The sequence below is a fragment of the Tetranychus urticae genome, chromosome 1 (genome assembly GCF_039701765.1).
Source record: "Tetranychus urticae isolate SD_2017Ah chromosome 1, NJAU_TeUrti_SD_1.0, whole genome shotgun sequence".
Taxonomy (NCBI): Eukaryota; Metazoa; Arthropoda; class Arachnida; order Trombidiformes; family Tetranychidae; genus Tetranychus; species Tetranychus urticae.
This window is the reverse complement of record NC_142958.1, coordinates 28,869,661-28,879,758: the sequence shown is the minus strand read 5'-3', so window position 1 is coordinate 28,879,758 and position 10,098 is coordinate 28,869,661. Positions and strand designations below refer to the sequence as shown.

At 33.1% G+C, this 10,098-nt stretch overlaps 2 protein-coding genes across 6 annotated transcripts; both read right to left on the bottom strand.

Moving 5' to 3' along the window:
- Positions 1-163: 163 nt before the first annotated feature.
- Positions 164-3,844, bottom strand: LOC107369772 (uncharacterized). Of its 2 annotated transcripts, XM_015937748.3 has the most exons (4): positions 3,526-3,844; positions 2,120-3,051; positions 1,859-1,984; positions 164-1,645 (listed from the first exon to the last, which is right to left on the bottom strand). In XM_015937748.3, the coding sequence occupies exons 1-4, from the start codon at positions 3,671-3,673 to the stop codon at positions 899-901; spliced, it is 1,953 nt and encodes a 650-aa protein (XP_015793234.1). In that variant the 5' UTR covers positions 3,674-3,844; the 3' UTR covers positions 164-898. The 2 variants fall into 2 exon arrangements, with proteins under 2 accessions (XP_015793234.1, XP_015793235.1); XM_015937749.3 differs by lacking the exon at positions 1,859-1,984.
- A 659-nt stretch (positions 3,845-4,503) lies between these two features.
- Positions 4,504-9,198, bottom strand: LOC107369774 (uncharacterized). Of its 4 annotated transcripts, XM_015937751.3 has the most exons (9): positions 8,722-9,198; positions 8,520-8,614; positions 8,259-8,371; positions 7,388-7,510; positions 6,537-6,607; positions 6,315-6,394; positions 6,068-6,172; positions 5,368-5,983; positions 4,504-4,962 (listed from the first exon to the last, which is right to left on the bottom strand). In XM_015937751.3, the coding sequence occupies exons 1-9, from the start codon at positions 8,870-8,872 to the stop codon at positions 4,778-4,780; spliced, it is 1,539 nt and encodes a 512-aa protein (XP_015793237.1). In that variant the 5' UTR covers positions 8,873-9,198; the 3' UTR covers positions 4,504-4,777. The 4 variants fall into 4 exon arrangements, with proteins under 4 accessions (XP_015793237.1, XP_015793236.1, XP_089122490.1 ...); XM_015937750.3 differs by having other exon boundaries at positions 6,068-6,177; positions 6,315-6,607; XM_089266364.1 differs by lacking the exon at positions 7,388-7,510.
- Positions 9,199-10,098: the final 900 nt, after the last annotated feature.

Here is a 10,098-nt window from a genome sequence, read left to right as displayed (position 1 = left end):
ATTTAGAGTATAACTGAAAAGGTGCTTAATGGTTTTTTTTTAAAATAACTGAATCTCATTTCTTACAATATTGTTAGACAATAACGTGAACAGATATTTTGATTGCTTGTATAAAAAAACGGTGACATAACCCATGATGGGATCAAATAACAATAGACAGGTATAAATTTCAGTATTAATTTATTTGTACACGCTCATAAGTTTGTATTGCATGGGAGTACTACAAAGATGGATGAAGATTCAAGAGGTTTGAGGTATTAATTTGGAGAGAGGGAAAGTGGAGGAGAGAAAGTGAATGCAATAGCTGTTAAAATGAAAATAACAGTTTCATTTTTTTTTGTGAAAAGTAATTTGTACAACAATTTAAACTTGGTCCAAGCCCATCTTGCTTAAATCGATCAATCGAGTTACATAGATTTTCAGCTTCCTCAACTTGCTAAGAAAACCGAACAATAAATGAAGTTAGTGAAAATGATGATGGTGATGATGATGATGATTATGATTCAGTGTATAATAATATCAATGACAATGACGACGTTTTACTCAGTTAGGAGCTTTTAGTTAACAACATGAGCAAAGGTACATGAGAAAAGGGAAGGAGTAAGGAAATTATAAAGATGAAACGATGAACCAGGTCTAGAAAAAAGTGAAAACAACTCAACAAGTAATTCCGATTGATGATTTTGTTATGGCTATTTATAGATGAAAATTGATTGGCTTGGGTAACAGAACCTTCATTGAGTTGTTTTAAATGGAAATTTTTTCATGCTCTTTTGTATTATTAATATCATGAACGATGGATGACGAGAATGGTTTATTTTCCTCTTTTTTTATCATAGCTTTAAGAAAATTTTGACAAGATATTTGGTTTGCCAGCTCACTTTTATCAAATATTTATCTAAAAGCGACGATTGAAAGAGCCACGAGAGCCGTGTGATGGTGTTTTCCAATGTCTATTTGGAGCTGTGTGATAAGAGTTGGGTGGATGTCCAGAGTATTGCGAGTTTGGTCTTCCTGGGCTCATCCATCGAGGTTCCATATTACGATTATCTCTGGACGAATGATGATGATGCCTTGATGGTGTCAAGCGAGAACGGTTATTACTTTGATTTCTAGGGTCAAATTGTTTATGAGGTGAGTTATTAGAAACTTGGTTGAGACTCTCAGAGCCAACTAATTGGCTCATTGATGAACCTGAATTAAGTTGCTCCTCTTCAAATCCTCCTGAGTTTTGAGTTTCGATAATTTTTAAAAATCGTTGACTTTGAACACGAGAAACAGGTTCTTCGTCATCTGAATTGCCAAGTTCCATATCTGAAGGTTCAAAATTTTCATGAGACTGTTGACTAGCTAGGTAGCCATCATATTGAATAGGTGCGATTGGTAAAGTCGGTTTGTACGACTCAGTTGGTATCTCGGAATCTGTTCTCGAAGAGATCACCGCTTGAATAGGTTGTACTGTTTCATTTTCAGCTTTATAGAGATCACCTGAGACCATACTTGCCAGGGCAACTTGATTTATTTGATTATAATAATCATATTCATAGGTTTGATAAATTTCCTGAGGTAATATTGCAGCTCCAACGGTTGGAATTGGTGGAGGCGGCGGTGGTGGTGGTGGAGGAGGTTGTTGAATACCAACCATCTAAAAAATAAAGTAAAATTAGTATTAAATTGATTACCAATGAATGACAAACTGTTTAGAACAGTAATAAATAAAATTTTCAAGCAAAATCTAGGCTATAAACTATCGATTGTTCAAGAAGTTTATTGAAAGGAAAATGGGCTTTGAAAGAAGCTATAACTATATATATAAGTTTCACACATAATCTGAGTCCTAATGAATTATGAAACTTACACTAAGAGGGTCTCCAATATTTGGTAATGGAGGTAGAGGCGGAGGTGGTGGTGGCGGCGGTGGCCGTAATGTTGATGCTAGTTGAAGAGTTGATTGCAATGGTGGCTGAGAAGCTCCCAGTGCCGTCTAAAATGAATAAGAAATTATAAATTAAACTTTGCTTGTGAATAGTTGTAGACCAATAAATAATAACTAATGAATAAAAGGAATAGAAAAGAACTCGAAATTTGGAAATAAAATTGATTTCAAAACCACTCTCACCCAATCAAGCGTTGATGCAAGAGCTGGATTAATTCCGATCGCAGCCTGTAAAGCAGGTGGTAGCGCAGCAGGAGCTGGATGAGCATACACTGGCTCAACTGGTGGGGCAACAGAGCTGTTTGGTACTAACGGCATTCCTTGCATAAGGTTTGATAATCTTTTATCTAGACTACTAGGTTGACCGTTTGTTCCTTCTGCTCCAGGTAATTGTGGACCATCATCAGAGTTTGTCGGTGACGGTGCATCAGTAGATGGAGATGGTATAGGTGATGGTAAGGATGTTTTTGATTCAGTCAATTTTTTCGCAACACTTTTAACTCTTTGAGCAAAGTTTTTATACGCATTTGCGACAATTTTAGCTTCACCTTTCTGAGTTTCATAAAAAACTTCACTTTTTTCAAGGTATTCAATGAGATCATTTCGAATTGCAATTTCCTTCTCCAATGTGGTCACCAAAGTTTCCATTAATTTAGTTGCATCGTCAAAGTCTTTACTATATTGTTCGCCATGACTTTTATCTTTTAAATTATTTAATACTTCTTTGCTGAGAGCATCTATCCGTGATGAGTTAACGGCTTCGATTTTTTGTTTAGTTACAGCTTCAATTTTTTTAGATCGCTTTATTTTATCAATAAGTTGAGATAGTTTGAACTCCGCGACAATTTTGGAGGCAGAAGCTGCCTTTGCTATTGAAGAACCCACTAACAGCGCACGAAGCTCGTCCACAAATTCGAGAGGATAAATATTTCTCTCTTGCCATATATTGAGAACACGGTTGATATTCGGTCTTATTTTTTCATCTTTGACCAAAAGGATAGCCTCTCTAAGGACATCTTCGAAATCTTGTAAATAACCGGGTATATTTTTCTTTTTTGCATGTTGGACAACATCATTGGCCAGATAAAATAGCGTCAATCGATGAGAAATTTTACCTGAGCGAAAAAGGAATAGAAATAATTAGAATTAATGACAGACGAGTACATAAGAATAAATTTGTTTACAACAATTTAGAAAAGTTACAGCTATCAATTTTTGACTTCTATTGACCTAATCAAATCCATATTAATTAATGTTACCAGTAAATAACTCAACTAAATAGAAGAGTTTTGGTAAGGGCAAGTATCAGAACGCCGATCTGCTTTATATGACTGGATAACTCGAACTGATAAAGCAAAATATGTTTATGAAAATTAAGCGTTTTCGAATTTCTACAGCGGGTGATTTTTGTAGCTTTTTTAAATGTCAAAATTATCAAAAATATTCTTAAACATAATAAATAAGAAAAAGAAATCAATATTAGAATGAAACCTAAAACTTGATATTGCACCATTGACAACTACAGTTGAATTCAAATAACTTGCAATCTCAATATTACTCTGACAAAATGTAAAGAAATATCAAAGTACCTTTTTCTAAAGCTTTCACCCATAGTTGGACAATCCGTTTGTGGTAACTTTTATGATGAAGTATCCATAACGATAATGATTGAATACTGTCCTGAGTGTTTACACAAGAGTTGAGCTTCTTTTCCAATGACGCTTCATTGAGGTTCATCTCCCAGTTGGAAACCAAAAAAACAGATTTAGAGTCAGGGTGGTTAAGAAAACCAAACCTCGATTCGGTTCTGGTGATACTGAGAAAAAACACAAATCTTTTAAAAAGATCAAATTAGCAAACTGGAAAACTTAATCATTAACTTTATTAGTGAAAACACCAAAACACACCGAATGATTACAATGAATAACACAAAACCATATGATTGGTTACAAGAATAGGGACTGTTAGTATAGTGCATAAGAGCAGTTTTAGGTTATGAAATCAAATTCATGTAAGATTTACAGTTGTAAATCGTAAATCATTTAATAAATGTGACAGCAATTATCGCTTGTAATATAAATTTAAGTCATAAAATTTAATTAAAGCTAAATAATTTAAATAATTACGTCAAAACTGTCCTATTGAATGAGTTTATAGCATGGAAGCTTTGTGTCCATGAGTCTCGTAGGCTCCGTAAATGGTAATTGCCAATAAAGAATTACAATTAATTTATAATCATGGATGAACATGTTTGTCCTATTCATAGAATCTTGTAAGAACTTAAAAATTTCAGCTATTCATGGGTTACTAACCAATTTGCTCAATAGCATTTGCAAGTCATTTTAAAGATTCGTCTGTGGTTTGGAGTTTAATAAAAGCTAGGAACTATTGATTGATTGCTTTTAAGGATTATTGATGTTTCTAGATTCTTCATCATTATCATCATTGAATGATTCCTTAACATTATAAAAATATCGTTTTGGACTTATATTTTGGGAATATTTCTTTCATTTAAATACTTTTGTGTAAAGGCTTAAAAAAACTTAAAATCTGCTTACAGCTGAAAATTTGAAAAAAAGTTGAAAGATTTTATTCTTGTTCATTTATAAACATTCACTTTTTGATCGATTTGATTCCTGGTTTCCAATGCAGTTAAGAAATGCTGATTAAAAAGGGATAGATAGTGAGTAAAATTTCGTTATTGGCAAAGAAGGAAATAAAAATTGAATTCATCTTGATATTGCGTTTAGTACTAGGGCAAAAATTGTCCAAAATCAATGTTTTAACTCGAATGGTTTATAATTTCTCTTCAATTGAACGGGAAGTTGATAAGACATAGGATTAGTCGTCAGATGCTTTAGCGTTTATTGCAGCTAGTTTCACGTTTATTTGCTCAACAAGTTCATCAATTCGCTTTGAGGTACCACGGAACTTGTTGATATCGGGTCCAAGCATTTGAGTTAATGCGGGTACTTCATTGAGGCTAATTGCCATGAATCTTACTAAGGCTGTGAGACAAAGGAACACTGTAAATAAACAAAATACCAGGGATTAATCGGGATAAATTTGTATTTTTAAATGAACTTTTTGAATTTGCAAAAAAAATCTCATGTTATGTAAGAAAAAGAGAAAAAGCTTTCAGTAAAATGAAAACTATACACTAAACATATTTGGCACTTGTCAGTGAATGTTGATGATAAAAATAGATTTGTTCAATTAACTTCAGCTTTTCTACTAACCATTTACCTGACTTGCTAGTTCATCTTTCTTGTCAGTCTTTCATGAACTTTCTCTTTTTTCACTGTATTGTCTTAGTACGTTCTCATTGGTTAAATTAGTAAAGAAACATTACATCCAAGAAATAGAAATGTGATTGAACTTTGCAAATTCAGATTAAAAGTGATAAAAAACGTCAAAGCTAAGCTACCAACCTCTATCTTCGTCCAAATTACTCAAGTGGAGATATTGAAGAACAGCGGTGGCCAGTTCTGTAGCTGATTCTTCAAAAAGCTCTCTCAATGAGAGGTTAAAGATTAAATCAACTCCAACCTTTTGTAAGGTGGTTAATTTATCATTGAGAAGAGTATGAACAGCTACCCTGATAGTTACTCTGCTATTACTTGCTGGTGATCCATCAGGTTCAGTCCATTCTGATATGTACATTAGCCAGTCAAATGAACAAGGTTGAAAACAAAAATTGCATAAAAGCTTAGCGATCTCTTCTTGTTCGGCTAAAGTTAAACTTTCTATTTTGTAAATGTAGCTCATGAGTCGATGGTTTTTACGATCACCATGAAGAGCCAAGACAAAGTCATCCTTCAATGCTGCTGATTGAAGAATCTCAAGAGTCAAGAGAGGAACATTCGGTGGAAATTTGCCATCTTCACCGCTAAGTAGCCGAGAGATTAAGCTTAGATGATCATCATCGATTTTCCATGCTTCTCCAGAAGTTTTAAGATAATCAGTCCAATCATCCATGAGATGTCGTTCTTCCTCACTCAATGCATCTCCAACAAGTTCCAATATCTTCTTGACTGCTGAGACGCCCTGATAGAAATAAGAACGAAAAAATTGCCAAAGTAATGTTAGAATATTATAAATGTAATTTAACAAATAATTGAAAATACTTACGTCGACATCAGCATAGACGATAGGAGGGTCACTGTACTTTGGAGCTTTCCGTTTGGGTTTAATTTCCACTCTATCATCGGATAAATCTGGATCTGTTGATTCCTCCTTTTCTTAAAATTTTTTGTGATTGATATGAAAAATAAAATTTCAAGGGTAAGGTCAGTTGATTGGAAAAGTAAAATTTTTGCAATGAGGTTAATTTAGATATTAATTCTATGGATACAATTATTTTTAATTAATAACATACCTTTTGTCGTTTCCTGGTTTTCCGTAGAGTCTCCCTGAGGGTCTGACATGTTCTTGTTCTCCAATCGGCTGGGTTGTTGACTTAACAGTAATTCAAAAGGATTAGAAATTGAAGATAACAAAGGTCCGTTTGGTTGATTAACAGAGCTACTATTTGAATTGTTGCTATAAGGAGTATCGGGTAAGGTTTGGAAGTAGCTTGGATCACTTAAAAATGAATTACCAGAAGTAACACTTTGATTAATCTGGTTCTCTAATGGACGCTGATAACGGGAAAGAATTTGCCCAAAATTTCTGTTTAAACCAAAAGAGAGATACAAACAGATTAATTCAATGAAAGATGAAAATGCTCATTCGAATGGTAAGGCTGGTCGATGATGTAAAACTGAGGGAGGATGAGAAAATAGACGCGACGAAAAGAGGATGAAAAGTCTTAAGCAAACAGAGGAAAATAGAGACAAAGACAGATAGAATGAAATAAGAGGGGAATGGAGGATAAGAAAATAGGAATAGATGTAGAGAAAGTTCTGAGTAAGGCGAATGTAGCTATACTCCATAGTAGACAGATTAAAGAGAGAAGAAAATGCAGAAAGAAAAAAGAGAGAAGACAGAAAAAAGTTTGAGGAACGGAAAAAGTAAATGAAGAAACCAAAAATAGATTCGCTGTACTCTAAAAATGAATAAATAAGAGTCGATGGGAAAGAGAAGAGGATTGGAAGCTGAGATTTGCCTCATGATGATAGAAAAGAGTCGATACTCGAAAGATGTGAATCCAAAGAAAAATATGAGGAAGAGGAAGAAATCTAAAAATTCAGTACTGATATAGAGATAATGAAGCAAAAATAAGATAAATATCAAAGAGCAAGTTAAAACTGAGACTAAATCTCAGAATGGAATTAGGCTAACGAGATTTATAAAGAGGTAAGTAACACTAGAAGTAGTTGCACGAAAATTTGATCAAAATTTTTCCTCTTGAAATCAAAGCAATTTGCAGTGAATGACTGAAATTTATGCTTAATTCAATTAAGCTCAGCTTTCATCGCCACCTTGACCATAAAGTAAGAAAATTCTTACGTAGAAAGAACTTCAGAAGGCAAATTTATAATCTCTTCAGGGATTCCAACACCCGTCAGGAACTGAGCCACTTCGTTGCTGAAATTGTTACAATTATGTTTGAATAAATCATAGGTGCCAACGCTATGTGAAAAAATAAAAGAAAAAATTAATATTATGTTTAAATTGTCAAGGTTTAAGAATCCATTTTTTGGTACTACAACATTCTAATTTAATAATTTTCTGTTATTTTTGAAGTTTTCAAGGGTACTAAAAAGTTCCACAACAAACTTTGGCAACATCTAACGAAGTTGCTATGCATTTGACAAATGAAATTGAAAGAAACTATCCATAAATATGTCTCATGCTAACCTGCAATCTACGACTCGAAATTAAATGTTTAACTAGCAAAAACTAAAGCTGTAGTTGAATAAAATATCCAAACGACTCACTGAATTGAATGAATCAAAAGCTCGTATCTCAATTCGGGTTTATTATGTTCTACTTGAGTGAGAAACATTCAAAGAGACTCTATGGTTACTAAATTACAATCAAATGAAAATACATTGCGAAAGTTAGTCAAAAAATCTGACTCTGGATGAGTTTTTGTAAAATAGATGACAGTTGATTATAATGCAACCATTTTCATGATTTTATTTCAATTAATTCAGCTAACGCCATCTATAGTTCTCTTAACTACTCACTACATGACACATCAAATTTGATTTGAATGAACCTAAAAAATAGTTTACTAAACTTATCCATAATCCTGAATCATTGATTCTGCAACTTTCATTCATTATTTACCAAGTGACCGATTAGAAATGAAAGATAATTGATCATTCAACTAGTTCAACATAGCAGTAAAGAAAGATGTAACGAAAATTCATACCCGAATGTAGACGAGTTCAAGGTACTTATGTATTCTTGGAAGAGCACCAGAGGTATTTCTGAATACCCTAAACATATCTTGGAAATTGGTCGTCCCATGTTATTACAACCATCCTGAAAACCAAAAACAATAGAAAAATTAGTACAGAACTTTACGATTTGAATGACACATAATATTGCTAAAATTGTTTTGCGCCAAAATGATAATGCCAATAATCTCTAGCCTCTAAAGACTGTGTCGGTAAATTACTAATTGTCTTACACTGTAAGGCATCGCGCAGATACCATCTTGTCCGAAAAAATACTCGACTCCAAAATAAACTATGCTTGTGTGGTAAATGGCATCAATTTGTTTTCCTATTCAATAGAAAGAAAAGAAAGTCAGGTGAACAGCTGATTGAGGTAAAATCGCAAAGTTGAAAGGGATAAAAAAGGCTTTGCTTTGGGCTGAAACTGGTACAAACCTAAAAATATTAAGGAAAAGTGTTTGGCCATTCCATGAGACAGGTCATACACCAAAAGGTAAACAACATTTCCTGAATCAGCTGTGGTATTGGACAAATAAGAAAGATCATACGTTGAGAATTGGTTAGGATCATTTGTTGTTGAGTCCATTTTGAGACCCTAGCACTGGTCTAAAATAAGAGACTAAGTAGATTAATGTAAGGATAAAGCAAATTGCACGATGAAGAATAAAATTAGAACTGAGCTTTGAGATGAAGTGTTTCAATTGAAGTATAAAATAATGACACAGCAATTATTGGGATAAACATATCTAGATGAATCCAGATGATTTTAGAAGTCACCTGAATACAAGGTAAAATCAAATTACATGATGAAATGATGGGCAAAGGTTTACAAACTTAAATAAATTGGGACGTAAGAAGAAAACGTAAGAAGAAAGGAGAAAAGATGATGACACAGATGATAATAAGAGGAAAACAAGATTCAAGTGAAAATAAGCAAACTTGCTCAATAGTGACGCCACAGTGGGCATGTAAAATAATACATCGATTACAAAGAAATCATTTTCATATCTTGTCAACCCTTTAATTGACAACCAGAAATGCAAGATAAATATCAATTAATCTACACTAATTATGACCTAGAAAAGCAAAATAATCAAGATTACCTGCCATTGCTTTAATCCAATTTACTTTCAACCAGAAGCATAAAGAACGTTCAATTGTTGCTCTAACAATGAGTTATCAAAATGTTATTACATTTTCTCTATTCTTTGGATTATAAACCAAAATATAAATCAGTGGAACAGATAATTTAATTTCTCCATGAATATTTCTTTTATTATTCCTTAATTTTCTAGTCTCTTCAAATCTAAAGCAAACATTTTCCAATTCAATTGTTTCATAGACTCGACGATTTGATTTGTTGAAGTTTAAAACCTGATCTTTGAAAATCTGTTTTCAAATTGATTTTTGGATGAAATTATTGTACTGGAAACATGTAATTAAAATGTTCATCTGAATGAAATCGATCTGAATAGATGAAGATAAAAGATAAAGTAATGGAATTCGCCATTTTTATTCCTAACTCAATCTTAAGGTTGAGATGAAAGTTGGTTGAAATGATTGAAATTGTTGAGGAAAGGATGAATTTAAACTCGAACCTGATTGATTAAAATTGTTTAATTTGGTTTTTCAATTTTGATAAAATGATTGTTTCATGAAAGAAAAGATGAAAAGTAAACAAAATTGAATTTCATGGTGCGCAGCATCCTTCATCATCCTTCATCATCTTTCTCCTCTCATTTCATCAATTTTGACCAGAGATGAACATTTCATCTCAACCCAATTCCTCTGAATGAAGGGATAAACATGGTT